The sequence below is a fragment of the Danaus plexippus genome (genome assembly GCF_018135715.1).
Source record: "Danaus plexippus chromosome 18 unlocalized genomic scaffold, MEX_DaPlex mxdp_20, whole genome shotgun sequence".
NCBI lineage: Eukaryota > Metazoa > Arthropoda > Insecta > Lepidoptera > Nymphalidae > Danaus > Danaus plexippus.
In genome coordinates, this window is record NW_026869853.1 from 1693730 (window position 1) to 1716963 (window position 23234).

At 30.6% G+C, this 23234-nt stretch overlaps 2 protein-coding genes across 2 annotated transcripts; both read left to right on the plus strand.

Annotated features, from left to right (window-relative positions):
- The first annotated feature begins 2664 nt into the window (after positions 1–2664).
- On the plus strand, positions 2665–10250 carry LOC116773071 (MDS1 and EVI1 complex locus protein EVI1-A-like). The gene is made up of 5 exons (XM_032665445.2): positions 2665–2925; positions 6283–7022; positions 7452–7646; positions 8309–8560; positions 8728–10250. Exons 2-5 carry the CDS (start codon positions 6360–6362, stop codon positions 8899–8901), a joined length of 1284 nt encoding a protein of 427 aa, XP_032521336.1. The 5' UTR covers positions 2665–2925; positions 6283–6359; the 3' UTR covers positions 8902–10250.
- Positions 10251–14711: 4461 nt separating this feature from the next.
- Positions 14712–22327, plus strand: LOC116773232 (nose resistant to fluoxetine protein 6-like). The gene is made up of 13 exons (XM_061528505.1): positions 14712–15056; positions 15880–16103; positions 16554–16765; positions 17156–17241; positions 17648–17829; positions 18871–19022; positions 19254–19422; positions 19559–19752; positions 20535–20682; positions 20942–21125; positions 21326–21468; positions 21821–21936; positions 22063–22327. The coding sequence occupies exons 1-13, from the start codon at positions 14750–14752 to the stop codon at positions 22184–22186; spliced, it is 2241 nt and encodes a 746-aa protein (XP_061384489.1). The 5' UTR covers positions 14712–14749; the 3' UTR covers positions 22187–22327.
- The last annotated feature ends 907 nt before the right edge of the window (positions 22328–23234 follow it).

Here is a 23234-nt window from a genome sequence, read left to right on the forward strand (position 1 = left end):
CATAATTTAATATTAAAAAAAAAAGTTTGGTACGTGTAACCTTTTTATTAATTTTAACATATTGGATATTGCTATTTTGTTGAACAAGATCCTGTCTTATTATATATCTAGTTAATTGGTATATTTTTACCGATACCCAAATGTTGTAGGGTAGTGGGATGTCAGTTATAATCAGTTGATTAAATCCGGGTACACCTGCGAGGGTGCGCTGCCATGGCGACGGTCCTGATAAACAATTTTTGTTCTTTGTAAATAGAATCCTTAAATTATATTACCTAATTGTGCCTTTAACTCCTGTTATATCTTTATTGACATCATTCCAATGTGTTTTTATCTAAAAATCCAAACTGTCTGGTTAGTTTTTACCGGACATCTTATTAAATGAGTACAAAAGAGTATATCTTTTTATACATCCGCAATGCGTACTTAAAATTTTTACAGCGGGGGATAATGACCATCGATATTCCAACATTCCGCGTCACTCTCACGGGCGACCCCAACACAAGGGCCAGCACAATGCTCACACGCATCTGCCGCGAGCAATCCCGCGATTGGTCGCCTCACCCTCGCCACTGATTTTCTAACTGCGATCAATACTGAATCCATGTAACGGAATCAATTCGAAATTCGAACACTATTTGAAATTCGAATGCGTGTTTCATATCAAATACAATATGCATTCTAATTAACATTTTATATGAAATATAATTTGAAATTAGAATTAATATTGCTAGCAACCTCTTTAGTCATTACCGCATCCTCAACGGTTACAGCCAGGATGTAAATAAAATAATTATTTAACAAACAATACGATGATAAAGAAGTAATAATCAATATGATATAAATTTATTTATATAAAATATTTTTTTGTGGTACCTATTTTAATAAATAAATTATAATATATATACATATATATATATATATATATATATATATATATATATATATATATATATATATATATATATTAATAATAGTATAATTTCAACATTTGCCGACAGGAAAAGCAAAAGGGGATGATTAGAAAAGGTGTCGGTCACTTGTGTGAATGACATCCTTCCTGGTACCAGTTCCCACGACCAGATAACATTGACACTTGGACACTTGATTGTTTCATCACACGCACCCGTGTGTTTTAACATAATATTGTTACATTAAAAAGAAATGACAATGATTTATAAATATATGTATATCGTTATTATAAAAAAATATATACATATTTAATTATATATAATTTTATATCGGAATGAATTAAGGAATAATCATATACTAAATATAATCTATATATATATATATATATATATATATTTGCAATTTATTTTTTACGTATCAATAACTTATAAACTGTCATATTGAGGGTGCGTTGAACGTTAGAGTACTCCTGTAATAAGATACAATGTAAGTACTCACAATTACCGGTAAGCGATACTGGAAGGATGCGCGGGCGCAGTGTTTCCGGCGCGTGCGCGAGTGGGGCTTCCCTGTTCAAACAGATATACGTATTATTAAAGCATTATATATATGGAGTATACAGACTCACAGACAAATAGACAAAAAATTCTATAAATCATTGTTTTTGGTTCTAATTAGTCCGAATAAAAATTATTTCTTATAAATCATCCAGTAACAAACAGTGTGAAAGAATATATATATTTAACACATATAGTCATTATAACTATTATTTATACATATGTATAACTCTTGTATTTAAAATTTTTCGTATTTATAAAAATATATAAAACTTTTCACCATTTATATTTTTAATTACTTTTTAATTGAGGAATTTTAATGTAAAATGTTTAAATATTAATAATATATTATAATAATACTTAAATACTAACATACATTGTTCCTTATACATCTATATTACGAACAAATATGTTTTTAGTGTACAGATGTTGTATATCAAAGTGTAAATTGGACGGAGTTTGGAAGCTTTGGAGGCTGCATTCTAACAATCGCAGTGATTAGTCGGGTGGGAATTAATTGAATACAGGGATGATTCGATTACATTCAATTATTTTGTCTGTGTGGGCGGGGCGGGCGGCTGGGCGGCGCTAGGGCGGGATCCGCCCAGACTCTTGGATCTCAGTTTTAAATATTGATGTACCGACGTGATTGACTTCAAGCTTTTAAGAATAAAATTTAACACCCCTAGTATATATTTTTTATTTTATCATTTTATATTAAACTTTTCTCATCAAAAATTTATACCATTATTTATTTTTTCAGTTGAGTCACCTAAGAACTATTTTTGCATTACTCCATCAAAGTGCATTTCAATTGATCTAATACGGAAAAAGAATTAGGAAGCACCTTGAGAATCACGTTCGAGATTACAATATAAACATCTCACTCTAATCTATACAAATAAACAGAGAGAGATGACAACAATATTCGTAGACAACTGACGTAAGATGCGGGCTTTATCTAAAGGTAGAAAAATAATGTCGTATGAGGGTTGACTCTAACTCGAATGTACAGATAATATAGACCTCAGTTCTCTCAGTTCTCAGTCTTTAAGGGACGATAGACCTTCAAGTGAATATATATATATATATATATATATGTATATATTAATATAAAATTTTTAACAATTTATTTAATAAAATAGAATGAAATATTCCTAGCCGCGTACTTTATCTATTCACACAAACATATCGCATTCTTAGTGTGAAATGAAAAGAAAAAAAAATGTATGCAAAATAAAATATCGGGAGCATCCTGTAGGAGGGTTGATGTTGGCCCGTGCCTGATGTTCGCACCCCGCTGCTCGCACACACCAGTCCTGCCACGACCGCGCCGGAGAGCGGACCGCTCACCCCGTGACGTTCCCAAAACAAAAATTCAAATTTGGAACAGCCGAAGGTTTTTATCTAAACATCCGACGTGCTGGGGTGATCGCCTGAGTCAGCGGCAGAACAGGTATGACTCATGTTAACCTTCGCCATAGTAACACCCTATACGGATTAAGTACTGGCCGGTTGATAGTGATTTTTTTTTATGACTAGATAATCGAATTGTATATAAATTATAATCAGTGAATAATATTGTCAGAATAAATAAAGCATACGTGTCTGTAATTTTATATTTCGTATGTGATTACATTTAATATTACCAGTTGCAAGGCTGGATGGACCATACGGCTTGTTAGCCAAACTTTATAAGAAGCCTTATACCCTTGTAACGTTATATGCAACAGTATAAACTTTGTTGGGCAACTTTGAGTTTAAAACTTTTGCCTCCAAGTTATTATTAAAATATCTGACAAACAAAAAATAATATATATGTATATATGATCTTAAATATATATATATATATATATATTTCAGCTAAACATAAATAATTTCAAAAAACTTTCAATGATTCTTTTCCTTCATGGTTTTATATTATTTCAAGGTAAAAAAAAATTTTGATGAAACGCCTAGATTATTTTCAAACAACATCCACCTTTATATTTTAGAACATTTTATAATATTAAAATGCTTTCAAAGTTTAACAATTAAATAGAATCGTCCAGTTAAAATTAACTTGAATATCATTTTATAAAAATATTAGACAACAACCTATAATTCCAACCCCTTTCACTGAACAACCACTGTCCATTTAATGAAGGGTCGTTTTTATAGATAGAAAAAATGTCCTTAAAACAGCACCCCCTTTTATGACGCTGTCGGTATATCGGCCTAGCATTAATGTTATACTTATTATTTGCATAAATACAGAGTTATCATTAAGTTTTATTTTAATTAATTAAATGAGAAAAATTAACATGACATATTGTTTCCCGCGACTCCACTCGCAGATTTTCTTAAAGACGTCACATTTTTATCCCATTATTCCAATGAAACAATAATAGTACTATTAAATTAAAACATATACATTGAGTAATTTTTGATTTGGTCTTTATATAATTTCGTATATATATATAGGAATAAAATAAATTATTTGCTATTTAAAGTATAATAAAACGACAGGTACACTGTTGTCAGTTTTAGACGGGAATCGGAATTAAAGCCTTATTCTGGTAAACGTCGGATTATAACACATTAATTTTTTTTCTTATTCCCTTAAAACTTTTCTAACTTACATAATTATACAATATATTTCTTATAAAATACATTTTGAATAAGAATAATGTTTTATCAGAATAAGGATGTTACTTGTTAGATAATAATAATTTTGTTAGAAGAAAATTAATTATAACGTTGAATTAAACTCGCATTTAATATAAGTTCGTTAAAGCAATATGTTTATTTTATTTAATAGTTTCGTTATATTCTATATTATTTATAATACATCAATAATAATTACCTATGGTATTTAAAAAATATATTCTAATTTTATTTATTATTTCCGCCGGATCCGTTCGTGTTTTGTTTATTAATTTTATTTTATTTCTCAATAATAGCTTAGAATTTTAACGAGGCTCCATATTTATATATATATATATATATATATGTGTGTGTGTTTAAATGTTTTTTTAAGTCTATAGTATCTATTCATAAATGGTGTTTAAAAATTATCTGTATAATAATATTCTGTATAATTTAGATTTCTGAAATTCTGTTCTTATATTCTCATTTGATTTTATTATAATTTCAAATTTGAATCCATTATGAATAATGAATATATTTTAACACCTACCCTGTACCACATTTAACTATTACTTAACTTGTTAATAAATTAACCGTTCCACACTTACTGATAATTATATAATAGTTACTATACTATTCTTGTTAACTGTCACCATTGTTACGTTTATTTTAATATTAATTTTTAATAATATTAAATAAGTTTTGTATTAACTAATTCTTATGAATGCTTTAAAGATGATCGAAAGAAATATATATATATATTTATTAGTTTTGGTCCTAATTTATTGACCAGCTTAACTAGTTGCCAGATATTCCCGGATACATAAAATCTAAAGGAGACTATTATTTTTCTAAATTTTTTTCATTTGTTCTTTCCAATTCTTTAATAAATATAGCAAATATTTATAATTATTAAGTGACACATACACGGCATGCTCCAATATATATATATATACTTAAACTTAAATATTCAAGAATAAATCCCAAGTTCCCGCCTCAGTGTCCGCCCACGCATTACAATGTCACGCCCAACCAAAATCCTTTCGAATATATAATATTCAAAGCCTTAAATATCTTTTATTTTAACATATATTAATAAAAAGTTACAAACATCGATATAATGTCACAGTGTGCTATTTATTCCTCAACCATTCTATTTACCTAACAGACATACCTCATTCATCGTATCGGTGCCAAAAAAAAAATTGGTTAATCGTACCAGCTTTATGTATGAAAATTATTTTGTTTTTTATGCGAAACTCTAAAAACCATTAGACCATAAGTTATTCATGGTATTTGCTTTAATCCAAAATATATAGAACGCAATGGGGTGCTTTGTTCCCCTGGGAGTGAAGGGAGAGCGTGGGAGTCTGTTACTCAGCGATGGCAATTAGAGCGTCCCATCACCACACCGTAAACACCAGCTTTCTATCATTACTATGGTGAATAGCACAATTTAGACAGCACTAGTTATCCATTAACTTAAACGCCATTATCTGTCATATTTTTTTTTACAGCAACCTTTTTGGACGTTACAATTACTTTTTTTTGTCTCAAGATGTATTAATGAGATCTAAGACTTAAGCGAATATTCATTTAAATAAAAATTATACCTTTGAATTGAATTTGCCGAAACGTGGGTAGTATGTAGTTTTCAAATAATATTATAACGCGTGTTAGTTTTATGAAGATGTATAGATGGAAAGAAATATTTCTATGCAAACAAGCATATCATAAACTAAATTAATCTTGAATAAAAAAAATATAATTAAAACGAGAACTTAAACATTTGTTTTTTATATAAAATAACTTATTATATATATGTAAGAACAATAATATAAATATTATATACATTATATTTTATATAAATTACCTGCTTATGATGTATTTCCTGGAGTACATCTAAAAAATAGGAATCTTTGATCATATGTCTTGTTTCCTTAAATAAAGTGAATCTATAGAAAACTGTATGTAATTCTATGAAAGACCTTGTGTGAAATATCATTTAGTAGAAAGGAGCAATTTTGTTAGTGTAGTGCGTCGTTACAATCAACAGAATGGATCTTCACAATCAGGAGCACAGCTTTTCTTATTTTCACTCAAACACCTTAAGAAATTGTGGCTTATTGAATTGATTTGTTGACTTTATTTTCTTTCTTTATTGACGCATTTCATTTTGTTTCAGACAAAAAACAAACAGTCGTGAAAAGACTCTATAATGTTATTTTACGTCGATGAAGATACGTTTCCATACGTTTGAACATGGAAGCAGCGCTGCCACACTTCCAACGTTTCGCTACCTCTAGATTCTATCAGCAGTACACCGCACCACCCGTTCGCATCTCCAGCAACTACCTCCACGATCTTATTCCCCAACAGCATCCGACCCTTCTCCAGCAATATCTTGCGTACTATAATGAACCCTTAGTACCACTTGACTTATCACTCAAATCCACTGCACCCATAACGCCTCCATGCACCCCACCGCCCCCCACTAAAAGAAAACCTGCCGATGAAAACAAAAATGATAAACCACCGAAAATATTCAGAACGTTTGAAGAAACTGACAGCAATAGTCATTACGAATCAAATGATAAGAGTCAGAAAAGGAAATTTGATGATGAAGTATCCAACGACAGCGACAGCCCTGAAGCCAAGAAGCTCAAATTCACCAAGCAGTTTTTTGAGGAGCTTCGTAGTTGTTTGCCCAACGAAACAAGCAGTAACAAGAGCGAAAGAAGTTCCCCTGACATAGTGGAGATCAGGGACGTCGAAGAGAGACCAAAGAAATCACCTAAACCCCCACAGCCTGTAAAGAAAAGCAAAGTCGTGAGGCGTCTTATGTTCGACGAAGACAAAACATCACCAGTGTCGGGAACTATCATCAGAGATCTCGCTGAGGACGAGACTTTAGTAGTACGGAAGGTCAGTTCCATTTTTCTTAACCTACTTTACTATTAAATCGTGTCAGAATTTTCCCCTGTAATTTATTCATAGTGAAATAAGCGATAAGGCTACAAAGCACCTGCAAATTAGACACTCTTACCTTACCATTATTACGACTGAGACTTTTCTTTATCGGTTCAACAATTAAACGCTATAAAATCGCGTATTGTGTTGTGGTTTCGCACTAATAACAGTTTAGAGGGCGACTCAAAGGGCTTGTACAAAGGGGTGGTTTATAAGGTCATTAAATATGAAATAAATCTCTTTCCGGAATATTAAACCGTCATTTTGTTTTCTTTTAGCTTGTAACAGTAATAAAAAAACACCCACAAAACACTTACTTGATAAGGGTTATTAGAATGCTTATATTTTAAATTTTATTTAGGTAATAAATATGTGTTTGTTTAGGGTGACATCGATCCAGCCTTCAATGTGGTCGAGGTGACAGAGGAAGCGAAGGCTCTCATTGCTACGATTGAGAACAAATTAGGACGTTACATATGCAGACTGTGTCGACGACTGTACAGCGACGCGTTCGCGCTAGCACAGCATCGCTGTTCCCGGATAGTTCATATTGAGTACAGATGTCCTGAATGTGATAAGGTAGATTAACTTTCATCATATAATTAATTGGCACATACACAAATGTGCTTTGTTGCTAATGTGGGTGCGTATTTGTCACACAAAAAGAAAAGCTATCGAACCGTAGAAAGAATATAGGTGCAAACTTTTTCCAATAACTAAACCGAAATAAACAAAAAAAACTTAATGTACCCTTGCTATAGATTAAAGTTATCTTAGTTACATCATTGTTAGAATACATTAATTTATAATGTTGTCGAAATATAGTTTCCGTGTGGGAACGAATTGCGGGAGGGTGTGACTGTAAACACTTGGCATATTTCCATGGGAATTGTACACCCATCAGTAGCAAAATGTTTGTACACCTTAATTGACACTTCACGTAGTGCGTGATGCTGGGTTATTAGCATCCCAGTGGTGGGGAGGTGATTAATAGCATTGAAACAACAATGATTTAATTATTTTTGTGCGACTTTTCTTACCTCAGCTGCATAGCTGCATGTTAACTTGAATAATGCAAATGCAGACGCAATTAATTCTGATTCACGTCCATTATTATTTAAATTATTGAGAATACAGGTCTATTTCTCGTTATTTACTCCAACGTATTGCACATGCATGAAGTAAAAATAACTTAATTATTTATTAAGCTCTTTGCTATAACTGTTGTTAATTTTGAATAGGTCTTCAATTGTCCTGCAAATCTGGCGTCCCATCGCCGCTGGCATAAACCGAGGGTGCCCGGTGCTAACAAGCGACGTGAAGTTCCATCGTCTGATGTAGGTCGTTTCTCGTGTCAGCATTGCGGCAAGATGTTCCGACGGCAGGCTTATCTGAAGAAACATCTGATCGCCCACGAACAGCCTGAAGCAGAAGTAGAAAAAGAACCGTCAGCTTTCCGCCAGGTCCACGTGGAATATCCGACGTACCAAGCGGTGAGTTCATATCAAACAATCATTGGATAAGCGCTTTTCGACCAGCTAAATACCTGTTCAGAAATGCATTCAAACAAACCACAAATGTTTTTGCCAATCCATCAATAGCCTTACTATTATCTTATGTAACAGTGATGTAGATTGCAATAGAAACATATATCCAACAGGAGCCCTTAATGGACAACAATTTCAATACCTTCTGGAACAAAATACCAGTTCCGACGGAACAGAGCTGGGAGGACGTGCCAGTGAGAAGCCACTCAAACTGCTCCTCTGAGGATTCCCGCAGCTTGGATGTCACGGGATCCGAGGATGAGGGGGGAGGTAGTGGCGATGGGTGACGTCATGTCCTGCGGCCGGTGCCGCGTTTCCCATACACAATGACGCACACTCTGTATCCATATTCAGCTTACAACCACGACAGCTCCCTCTTCTTCACATAAAGCCTATTATCACATGGACTTGAAAAACTAGATGCCTATTAGTAAATTTCGATCAAATTCTATCTCTAAGTTTAGTGTATATGTTAAGTAAATCATTGTACATATGATCTTCTACAGCAACATTCCAAAATCACACGTCACGATGTCAAACATCCGACGCGTAGCTAGTTAGACGTTTTCAATGTTAGTTGTATATAGCCTGGTATTAGATTAATTATTTATATTAATATTAAATATAATATATCACTTTATTTAATACAATTATTATTAAGTGATAGTCGTATAAATCATGACATCGGAGACGATTTCTTGGCATGAGGCATTTCGATCGGTGAGTTGAAGGGTCACCGCATCGATCCGACCTGACCATATTTTTAGATGCACCGCTAGCTGTCTCATAATTCTTTCACTGCATAGGAATTGAGTCAACTTTGTTTGTTAACTTACATAAATCTATTCCATATATTACAATAACTTTAGATATTTTACAATCTTTAATTATTTTTTTTTGTTTTCAATTCTAGTCATTTTATTTAACATATAAGATCTGTTTACTTTAAAAAAACATTGAATATTTTTATTTACATTATATTATTTTTGATAATTAAATTAAATTTACTGTTTCCTAGTCACTTTTATATGATAAAATAGTTTTAAGATTCTAGGCTCGTTTACCTAATCTAGTCCAATTAATCAAGTTTACTAGTCATATTTTTCTGCTAGTCAAAATTATTTTATAGTAGGTATATCGTAAAAGTATCACGCAACATTAATTAATGTTTACCTTTTTTCTTTATTATCTAGTCATTGCTTTGATCTCAAAAATAATTTTATTTGAGAAAGGTTCTAGTCTTTGATATTTTTACCAAATAAACTAGTCAAAAATTTAATAGCACTACATTAATGTTTTATTCGAACAAGTGAAATTATTTTACCAGTCATAATTATTAGTTTACTATTAGTTTTACAAAGAACCAAGTGTTGAGGATTGTATTACTATCAAAGGCATATTTCTTTGAACTGTTGGGGAAAACCGTGGAAAGAAAGTCTTATAGAATGGTAATCCTGACCTTAGACATCCAAAATAATCTAGTCATTTGATGTTTATATATATAATATCATTAACAAATAGAATCTCAATCTACAAGTAAATTAAATTTAGCCGAAACATCACACTATATTCGTTTTCTTAACAAAACAAATGATACAATCATCTAACTTAGAAATATGTATAGTACAATAACGATCTGCAATAAAAATACTATATATATATATATATATATATATATATATATATATATATATATATATATTAATTTTGAGATAATTTTGAGATTAGTTTTATTTTACCAAACATATAAACGCTAATATCTTTCGTAATTCGTAATTGCATGTAATTTTTATTTCATCGATATTTCTGTATATCGGATGCGAATGCCAAGAAATCGTCTTATCACATAAAGTACATGATTATTTTAGGATTTTTAATTAATAAAATTAACTATTTATATGAATTAGATTTTAAGAATTGTCGAGTGAACTCTAGTCAGTGTGTTCATAGCAACGCGTTCCAAAGATGTACATTTAAAAAAAAAACGCTATAGATATTTATAATTATAATAATTAATATAAGGAAATTAACATAATGTTATACATCGATTTTATTTACACTCAATTTTTTTTAGCACGAATTATAGCACATGAAATATATATATATTTAGAAAATTTTATTTTGTATTTTGCGTTAAGCATAGCAATTTGTTCCTTTGACTAATTTTTTTTTTATTTCCGTACTTACATTATTTTTCGAAATATTTTATTTTTTATTTTTTTGTTCGAATGTAAATTTCTTAGTGTAATGTAAATAATGAAAATCTGTGGTTTTTCTCTGCATTAATTTTTGTATATATATATATGTTAAATTATATAATACATGATATTTGGTGTATGATCCAAAGCATTTGTGTACATTTAATAAGATATATAGTAATAAGATTACATGTGTTGTAAATTTAAAAATCGTTAAGAATTTAACTTAAAAATTATTTTAGATTCATAAGTTTTCATTTAGGTAATTATTATTTTTACTTAAAATGCGAATATATATATATATATATACATATATATATATTTATTTATTTATTTATTTAAACAAGCTTCTTAGAGTTTTTCATAAAAATTACGCGCGTTACATAATGCTGTCACTTCAATTCAAATCACCTTTCAACCTCTAGAATTGCACATAAAAATTATTTATTAATAACGAAATTGTTGAAAATATAAAATATTATATTAAATTAAATGAAATCGGTTAACTATAAATATTGTAGTGAATAAAATATGTAATACGAATATAATTAATTGGTGTAGATTTCGATTTTAGTGATTTTAATTAGAAATAGAGATAGAAAATTGTTCTTAATAAAAGATAATTAGTAACAGACGCGTGTTTTATTTACATATGGAGCTGTCAACTTTTTTTTTTTTACAATTGTAAAACCTCAACAGTTTGCGACCGTTCAGTAATAATTTATATTTATAGTTCTGCTCAAGTTACAAATCAATCAAATGTCATGCTTTTAATTCATTTAAGTGAAAAACTTAAGTTGTATCAAGAAATTTTACTAACTTAGACCAATAAAACCTCAAAATGCAAATGTCATAAAAGAAAAACAATACGCATAAGACTGAGTGTATCAGAGTGTCGCTTTTAATTTCAATCTATCAAATAGTTATAATAATAATAATAATTAAATAAACGCCTTTATTGCATTAGACAAACTCCTTCGTATTTCTTCCACACAGTACATATATTCCATGATGCCAGTGCGAATGAAGCTGAAATTAAAAAAAAAATCAATTAATTGGAAAAATCTTACACACAACTATACTAGTCGTATTGTGTTACTGGAGAAACATAACGTAACATTTTGAGTTACGAAAACTGTTGTCCCTTTACATCAACAGACATCGCTATTAATTTAAATAAATTTAATTTAAGAAAAACCATAATAATAGTTAACTGTCATTTATTATTTTGTTTCTTACTTCAGACTGTTAAAAACCCGATCGTTTTAAGTTAAAAGCATCTATCATTTCCAAGAAGTGAATTGAAAAACGATTATGTCATATAAAAACAAAATGGTTCCTATTATTAAAATTTTAACAAGTCTAAAGTGTAAACACTTTTATTATTCCTTGATAAATGTGTCGCATTTAAATAGCGTTTATAATTAATCGCTTTTAACTCAAACTTGTTATATGAAAAATCGTTTTAAAATAATTATAGTCCACATCCGCATCGACAAAAATAAGGTTTAAAACCAAGGTTTAATAAAGAAGTTATAATGATATCTAAGATTTTCGCGAGTTTTATTCATTGAAATGAAACTAATAATTTTCGTTATTTATTTTTGTAAAAAACTACATATTCCCGACGTTTCGGTTACTTTTAAGCAACCGTGATCACAGGCAGACGAGATCAATAAAGAGATTTCTTAAATTTTTATTCAAATAGACTATATATCTTTTTGGCAAATATGAAAAATCTTTTATCTTCATATCGTATTACACATATGTGAAGAAATTTTATGACCAGTGTAAGACAATATTCCTTCTACGTGATTCAGCGTCCTCAGCAAGCTCAGCGTTCTAATTCAACCATCGTCCAAACGGACAAGAACCTAAATGGTAATAATGGTCTGATAGGCTGTACCGCGGTAAGCCAGACGATGGAATAGAGCACGAGCACTTTATCAACAATTGCGAACAAAGAGACAGATAAACGATTTTCCCACTATTTATACGCCTTTTAGTGTTGCCATATTTTTTACGTTAAATGAAAACCTGTAAGTCTTTCCTGCCACCTCAATATAAACCTTTTTGATCGCTTATAAGTTTTTCAAATGATAAAATTGACGTTCGTCTCAAAACGAAGAATCATTGTTAGAAACAATCACACGGCATCGTCTCTAAATGTTTTCATGAATAACGAAATTGAACTTGAAATCATAAATATTTATAACCAGAAAAATAAGTAAAGTAAAAATATAAATATTTAAATTATTATTTCATAATATTTTGTTAAAAAAAGAAAAAGAAACATATCATTTTTATATATATATATTTTTAATTACAGTTAATAAAAAGAGCTGGTAGTTGATACGTTCATGTCATATAACAGATAATAAAATTAATTATTAAAACTGAATACAATTAAAAAACTTTATAAAGGTACATAAAATTATGAAATATATTAACTAAAGGCAAAACAAAATCTAAATCGTTGTTTAAAAAAATAATTTTTATGTTATTTTTTCTCAGAATTTTGATATCTTTTTTTTCTAAAAGCGCACTTGTATGAAATATTTTTATCTATATATACATATACAACCTCAAAATACAAAAGTCATAAAAAACACAAGATTGAATAGCGTATCCGGTTACTTTTCATGTTGATTTATTTGAAAAATTCTTCATATTAGACTAGTCGTATTGTATTAGGTACTGGAAAAACGTAATGTAGCCTTTTGCTGTTGGAAAATATACACTAATAAACCGTAAGCTATATTTTATTCGGGTAGGTCCAGGTCCAGGTCCATGTAAAATTACACTAAAACCCATTCAGTCCTTTACATACTTCAGCTTTCATTTCATAGCATTCTTCTTTAATTCCACATAACACGTGTTTTTGTAAGTTCTAAAACAATACAATAATCTTGATGATTCCAGTTTTTAAATTATTCCTCATATTTACAGAGATTAAACATCTCTTTCCGAAGTCAGAAGGCATTAAGTGATATAGAATTAGAAATTTCTTAAAACAATTTTTAAGGCCATTCTAGGTTATTATATCGCGATACAAAAACCTATTATTTTGTTTCTTTAAAAACACTCCTTGGCTATTTAAAAACGATAGTCAGATTTCATGTTTATTATAAGACTTTATGAGTTTACCGACTTTTACATAAATAAATAAAAACTAAAAATAGGTACAGCATTAATTGGATCAAATAAAAAATATGTGGGTATGTTTTATTTTCAGTTGTTAACGCTGAGTCACTCTTAAATAATAAAATGTCACAGTAATTAAGCTAGAATATTTATCCGATATGACAATGAACTTGAAATATTTACATTCAAATAAATTGCGATTTCGTTCTTTATAGAAAGTAAAATAAAAGACATGATTATAAAAAATATATATAGCTTTGCCAAATAATTTAAAAAATAAAAAAAATATTAAGGTAATTATTACTAACTTACACGAATTATCTTTTACAATTTAACTCTTTCTATAACGCCATCTGTGTTTGTGTTAGAAAGTAATTAAGTATACCCTGACAAATATTTTTCGCTAGGGGTGGTTACATTAAAATTGCCCTGTGCGTATCGTATCCCACCAGATAGCGCTCTTAGAAATATTTTAAAGCTGTTTAAAATAAATCTGTTCCCTACGACTTCATAGTCGCAACAAGCTTTCGTACATTGGGTGAAAACACGTACATATGTCCACAGAAGCTCAGGTAGATTAAATCATTCGCTTTACAGTAAGTATTACAAAGAAAGAAAAAACAACTTCTCCCATGACCTTTCATTATTTCCATATAAAAAAAAAAACGCTACAATAGACATTTAATTGTTGATGACTCTTAAGATTGCCTGACTTATTTATGCAATTTTATTCGACTTATAACACAACGATCGCTCCGATCAGCGTCATTTTACAGACGGAGCTCTCTAAAACATGAAGCTGATTGTGCTTACTCTTGTTCTCAACTTCGTATCGATTAAAAGTTATGTTACGAACACAACGAAGAGTGATATGGAGACTACAGTATTCCCTGCGAATAAAACTGTTTATGTATACATGAAATCCAGTGAAAAACCGCATATACCCAAGACGTTCGATCTGAACAAAGGACATGTTTACATCGAGGACGTCGTTTTCAGTTTAACGAATCATAACTGGACGAGAGACGAGGAACCGTGTCTCAACAAAACTTTACTGTTGTTACACAGTTTGCAGAATTTTACGCTATGGGCTGTCTGGAGTAAGTTTGTCCAATAATTATATATAAATTTAAATAAAAATTATTTTTTAATGTAAATATTTAAAACGCAATTTTATTCTCAGTTCAACGTTAGTATTATATTATTTTTTTTAATAAATTTAATATGAGCAGCATTTTTTTTAAAGACAATATTGAAAAACATACACATTGAGTGATAACTTGTTCACTGTGTTACTTGAATTAAATGCATCCGTGCGTCTGTCACAATTAACTGCCGGTGGTAGTAATAATAATTTTTGTATTAATTCTTGTATATTTTAATTATTGATTGATTATACAGAAACGCTTAAGTTATAGAAAATAAATTTAAAGGGTATTTCATACTAGAATTTTCTTTATATGCAATGCTGTAAAATTCTTGTGTGAAGCCTATTTGGTACATATTAATAAATTGGATCGCTGCGAGATTATGTCAGAGAAACATTGTAACCCACACATGGATTTGGAAATAATATAACAATTGTTAACTGGGAGCAGTGACTAATATTCAAATTATGGTTTTGTATATAAGTCAAGAGTTGTAACCATATCTTTTAACTTTTGAACCAAAATATAGTGGCTTATATTTAGAGAATGAAACGTATACATACAAAGGTTGTCTTGAAAAAATTGCTGCTTACAGCCCAATCATTTATCTGTTTATTTAATGATATACTCACAATTTTTAGTATATGTAGATTCATTATAATTATAATACAATAATAAAACATATGTTTCTGATTTTTGGACCCAGCTGTTAAGTTTATCGGAGCGAATACGTTCAGAGTTGCTCATAAAGATAGATAACTGTATATCTTTTCAGACTGGGATTCAGTGTCGTCACAGCCTCAAGGTCTGCTGTATGGTAATAGCTATCACTTGGGTAACTTCGACGAATGCATGAACCCTCCCTGGTATGATGACTATCCGGATCTGAGATCACAATACTGTCTCGCTGACGTAGTCTTGGAGGGGCCAGACAATGCTGTTAAGAAGCGCACCTCTTATCCGTATGATCCGTATCAATCAGCATTTAATTTTTTACGGGTATGTCATTTAAACAACACAAGTTAACATTATCTGTATTAATGAGCTCTAAGATTTTCGCGAGTTCTATTCATTTAAATGAAACTAGTATTTTTCGGATAAACTACGCGTGATTTATTTTTGTAAAAAACTACATACTCAGACGTTTCGGTTACTTTTCAGCAACCGTGATCACGGGCCGAAACGTCGGGAGTATGTTGTTTTTTACAAAAATAAATCACGCGTAGTTTATCCGAAAAATACTAGTTTCATTTAAATTATCTGTATTGTTATATCTTAATATTATCTATTTACGATATCCATACTTATATTCTTGAGTGTTTGAAAATGTTTTCACTTCCTTTAAGAATATAACAAATGTGAAAATTAATAATAAAATTAAATTCAAGTGCAATTAAAGCATTTTTTTAATCTCCTTCATTATTGAATTTTAATGTTGTTTTTTCTCAGTACAAATCTAAATTCCAAAGGACTCTTAACGAGCTGGTATGGGGTATGTGTATCCCGGAAGTTTGTCATCCGAAGTCAGTAGAGAAGTTGGTCAGTGTGATGCTTACCCACAGTCATCTCGGCGCGGCTGGGATGAAGGCGCGTATTAACGTCAGCGAATGTCAACAAAAAAACCAGGGGAAACCATACGACGCAGTATTCTACTCTTTCATGTATGTCTCCTATTTATGCACTATAAATATAGGCCTATTTCTTGCCTTAGTTTTCTGCACGTTGCGCTTCAGACAAATGTTTTATAAATTTTGCATTATAATCCTTCAATGCTTCTGAGTATGAACAAAAAATAGTGAACCCATTTATGTTTTCGGTGTCTTAGAAATATTAGATTTTTAGTAATATCTCAATGTAAGAAGCAACCGAAAAATGCTGTTCACATTAACATTAATAAGGAATTTGATTAGAAAAAACAACATAATATTATCTCTTAGATATTAAGTTTTTTGCATCACGTATTACAAAATTCATTTTAAAGGATTATTTTTTCAAAATAAATAGAAGATGTTAGGAAACTGATTGACACAATTTGTTTGCCCTTGTTTCAGAGCCACCGTTACTATACTAACAGCTTTGTGTTTAATATGTACTTATTTAAATCGAGAAAAGAAGAATCTGGAAAAAATTTCACTTCGTAAGTTATAACTATATACTTTAATATAATACCAATAAAGACTTTCCTATTTATATAGGTTAATGAAAAATTTAATGTACTATAATACCCCTTGACATTTTTTATCGCTTCGCTCGAAAAAATAGTTCTCTGTGCAAATTGAATGAATCGACCTCGACGTTTCTGTATCAAATCGTTTTTTTGAACGTGGTTCCATTTTCCCGCCTTAAAACTGAAATAGTGGTTCGATCTATATTTTTTATCAAACCACCCCAGATAACCGGGCTATCGAACAAATAAAAACCGCAAATCGAGATAATCTCCGCGGATGAATGACCTGAGTCGAGAATACAGCGTTCCGGTCGCTTCAATCATCAAAACTGATAACGAAATAAAAGGAAAAATATTGCTCTTAATTATATTCTAGGGGATAATTTAATCAGTGCATTCGACATGAGACTTAACGCTGGAGAACTTCTCAGATGTGGTCAGCATGACATTCAAATGTTCTACGGAATTAAATTCCTCACAATGTGCTTCATTACCATCGGTCACCAGAACGGCGCTCTCAATTCAGCACTCGTTAGTAACGCCCTGCACATAGATAAGGTACGACTACAAATAAAGCAGTAAACTATATAACATAATACTAATATCCAATAAGGAAGGAAAAAAGATAAATGATACCAATAACTTATAGAGCTGTCTGGTTTTACTATTTAAATTTACGACGTTTAAACAAGGATCAAATCATTAAGTTCCTTGCATAAGTACCCGGCCTCAAAATGTCTTAGTGAAATAGCAACAAATTAACATCCTTACAAACTTTTGCAATCATAATGTTATGAGTTCCTTTAAAAACCTTTAAAGAGATGTTTTTTAAGAAACAAAGATATATACTGACTGGACCGGATTTCGGGTATAAGACTAAATTGTTTAATTTACAGAAACTAAAGGTACAAAATGTAAAAAAAATAACTATTGTGTACAAGTAATCATTGGTTACGGGACCTGTGCATGCATAATGCATATACAATGAAGAAATAAATATCCTCATTGTTATGGAAAAATTATGAGATATTAAACATGACTAATGTTAATAGTTCATGATCCACAACTGAACTATTCTAAATAAAAAAAAAAACAATCTTCATAAGTACTGTTAAATGTCTGTACATTGTTTTGCGTTGAAAACTTAATTTGATCCTTATATATATATATACATATATATATATATATATATATATAAAAAATACTTATACAGAAAACACTCGTTTTGACTTAAAATTTATAATAATTATACATTCAATTTATATATGTTAGTGTTTATTTATACAACATATAAAAATACTATATGACATCATTACAACGTAAAATGAACTAAGTTAAAATATATATATATATATATATATATATTACATTTAATTAGTATATGAAATCGTATATTATATATATCAATTCACTATCCCTTATCGTTTCTGATCTATGTTGGAACATGTTCTATGACCTGCAAGATAATTATTATTGAGTTGTTGTCCAACGAAATTACTAAACATTTGTCCAACACTTTAACACAGCTAGGCTTTAATACGACTATATTGACGCGTCATTCCTAAAGCATGAAAAAAATTATATTATTTATAATTTTAGGCTGCTCTAAGCTTATTAGGTAGTATATTTATGCATAATGACCTGGCCGTGGACACCTTCTTCATGATATCCGGTTTCCTGTTCGCGTCAGCTTTATCTGAATTAACTAGGCTACCGAACGTTTTGCTCCTTATCTTGAGAAGATATATTAGGTAAGTACAATGAATCTTAATGTCAGCTACATTCCGTTGATATAGATACTGAATTTATTTATAATTATATTTTGTTAATTTAATCAACACAATATCTTCGAGCTGTTAAGAAGAAATAAAATGGATGTGAAGATGAGATGTTTACGAGACAGATATTTACAATCTTACAATCCTAAACCAGTCTATGTCCGGAGTCAGACTAGATAGTGTAACATATAATATTTTTTTCAGGATTATAGTAGCATATGCATTTGTTATTTTCTTCATATGTTCAATATATCCTTACACCGGTTCAGGGCCTTTGTGGCCAAGGTTGGTGTCTGCTGAGACCGGGACGTGCCGGCGCAACTGGTGGCTAAATTTGATCATGCTGAGTAATTATTTAGATACTGAGAACATGGTAAGTGATAATGAGTTCTGGTAAAAATTTTAAGTTTGGATATGTGATAATAAATAGGTCATATTATATAGGAGAGATATATTTTTTTAATGTTATTGAGTAAGCGAAATAACTTATATATGTAGTACATGTTCAGTGTACAGTCGTGAGCTGGTACATTCCCTGCGACTTCCACTACTTTGTGCTGACGCTACTTCTGTTTTGTATCTACCGACGGATTCCATCCGTTGGCAGATTTCTCTTCATCATCATCACTGTAGCCGCCATTATAACTCCGGGGATTATTAATTACGTGTACAAACTCCAAGCAACACTGATGTTCACATACGAGTGAGTGATTTAACTTTATTTTTTTTTATTTTATTTATTTATAATTTAATATGTTATGATGTTTATGAACTATCATATCTTTGAAAAGACTATAGCCATTTTTTGCTACTAAAAAATAATGCTTTCAATTCAATTTTGTATTATTGTTTAAGATACATGTGATTGTTATATCTCCCAACGATATAATTTTTTCGTACCACAGTTTTATATAATGAGATCTAAGATTTTCGCGAGTTTTATTAATTTAAATGAAACTAGTATTTTTCGGATAAACTACGCGTGATTTATTTTTGTAAAAAACTACATACTCCCGAACTTTTCCGATGTGTCCCACATCACGTCTGCCCGTGATCACGGTTGCTGAAAAGTAACCATAACGCATCGTCACTACAAACGGAGCGTTACCAGTTTTCCGTTCATGAATCTTAACACAAAGTTTACGTAGGCTATTGAATGTGAGAGGGCAAATGCATTGTATTTTATGCAAGACAAACTTGTGCTAAACAATAAACATAACTGCCACGACAGATAAAATGGAATAGGTCTTTGTAAATAAATATAATAAACGGCTCTTATTCCTTGTCTCCACATTTTAATGCATATAATATTCAACAATCCGAGTATAGACACGACAGCTCAATTCCCAGAGAAGCTGTAACGACCCTTTCTAGAAGTCTCAGGTTCGATAGTTTTGCCGTATCAATTTTTTTCTATCGTATCATCAGTGTGTGTCACACAATACGCATATGTATTATGTTTTGATAATAATTTTTTTTTCACAGTTTTCTGAAGGATCCCCGAGCGTCTAAACAATTCCACCTAACGTATATAAAAAGCCACACGCGTTACGCCGCCTACCTCGTTGGATTTTTGAGCGGATGGTGTTACACACATTACACTTCATCTCAGCAGCTAAAAAAGATTTCACTTGTAAATATATGTTCTAAATAATCTTAATAATATATATATTTTTTAAATTTATTAATATATTGTTTACATTAACATAACACACCAAATGTTTTAGGTATTATCAAAGAAATATTCTATAACTACTACAACAATTTCAATTTTTAATAAGGTCTACGTCTAATACACAAGAAAACATCATTTCGTTTCTGTTTTTATTATTTGAATGTTGTAATAAATTACATATATTTATAAAGATACAGAAATATTCTGCTTTTAACAGAAATATGCGGTGACTGGCACTTGCATTGGTTTCTTAATGATGGGAGCGGTTTTATTCACTGGACCTATGTTCCTTTGGCGAAGCAACGACGCTTTAGAGAACGCTATATATGCTGCCTTAAATAGACCCGTCTGGGCGTGTGGTTTGACAGTGGTCGTTGTTTGCTGCTCGCTAGGAGGCATTAGTAAGTCTCGTACTCCCATCAAACCATTAACACATCGGTCTATATACAAAATTTAAGCGTTTTCCACTTGTGTCATTATTTTGTGGTTTAAATATTTATAATAGTTATATACATAATTAGCGAAACTATAATGAATGTTCCTCTTTTAGCGAGGCTACTGTGTTAGTAATCCAATATATATGTTTTTTTTATTTTTTCAGCGCTCATCAAGAATTTTCTATGCTGGTATCCATTTGTGCCGCTAAGCAAACTCACGTATGGATTATATTTAGTACACAATTTTATAATTTTACGCAACATCAACATAGCAAGGAACCCGCACCACTACGACATGGCATTCATGGTAATAATGATAATATTACATTTATGTATTTGCTTTTAATTATTGCTAATATACACTATTTATAGATTAAATAAAGATAAGACATTGATTTATTAAGGGAAACATTATGTTATAGGGTCATAGCGTAGTGCACCTGATTGTAGGCGGCTGCGTTCATGCCATAAGCTTTACATACACTCTGTATTTTAAAAGTAATGTCCTTTTGGCAGAGAAAGAATTAAATTGTGTAGTAAAGAGTTTGTGTTACTGGAGACGAGCAAGTGCTGAGACATCCATACAGCCTACATATTTACACATATAGTCTACATTAATTTTGATACCTTTTATAAATCAATTTATTTTTTTATTTCAGTTACTGAACGCCATTGGAACTATCGCTGAAGGCACCTTCATCGCTTTCCTCATTTGGGTCTTCATAGAAGCGCCTGTCAAGAACATTTTCAAAATATGCATAACGTGCGGCAAACGGTAAATTTTAAATTTTATTTAATAAACAATTTGTAAATTTTTAATGAGCGTCAATAAAACCGCAAAAACTGGAAAAAAAATTGACAATTGTGACAATACTTTATGACAAATATGTTTATGTTTAAGGGAACATAATAAAAATTCTCACAACTCCCAAAACGATGCTAACAGCGAAAGGGGCCGAAGCCCGGGACACTTCCAGGAGAACTTACCTCGAGGAGAGATAGAGATTATATCTTCGAAAATATGAAAAAACTGAAATCATCAGAGATATAAAAGCTACGTGTTTTCTTAAATAATACACCTCCTTATTATATGTATTGTAAATATATTGTTTATTTTAATATTAATGATTTCGAAGGGAGAAATAAAAAAAATGTATTCCATTTCACGCAAGCCTTTAATTTATATGTTCACATTTTTCATTATATATTTTTTTAATTCTTTAAACGTTTAACGCGCGTTAGTTAGGGGCCTCTTAAACCTACACCTGGGTCGCAAGTCCCAGGCACTGTTGAGGCTCCTCTCCCTGCAACGCAATGGACCCGTCACCCGCACGGTGAATCCATTGAATGCTAAGAGGTTTCGTCTCATATAAAAAAATAAATTTAAAAAATGTTATAAATGTAAAAAATATAAAAGACTTGTTAGTATAGCTGATGTATGCATCTAATTGATTAGCATTTAACAGAGCGTTGCTTAATCATGATACAGGAATAATTGTTATTGTCCTCTAAACCTTTTCGTAATGATATAAAAAGTATTAATTGCTTACATATGAATATATTAATTATTAATTAATTATGTAAGAACTTTTGCAGCGGTAGTGCAATGTAGATTTTTTTTTTTTAAATTTGCGTATAATTTCCTATGAAGGCGTTTTATATAATCTTTCTACATTTATTAGAAGTGATTGTGATTGTTTTTTTATTAAAGTTCGGTGGCAGAGGTTTAAACATTAACACGAACTTATAATATTAAAAAGCCATAATTATTAATATTAAGGAAGAATTTTGTAACGAGTTTTTTTTTTATTTGTAATACTTTTTATACTAAATGTTTACATATTGAGAATAAAATTTTATAAAAAAAAAAACAACATTTTTAATCAAAACACACGCTTCTTAATATATTTTGTGATAGCGTATCAATATCAGTAGAAGATCTGAATTAAAATTTATAGAAGATATATTAAAAATAGTACGAGCATTTAAAAAAAATCTCGAATGTAACCAAGCCTACATCGATGTAAAAATGTGACTTAATATTTTATACATTTAATAGTGAAGTTTCATAGA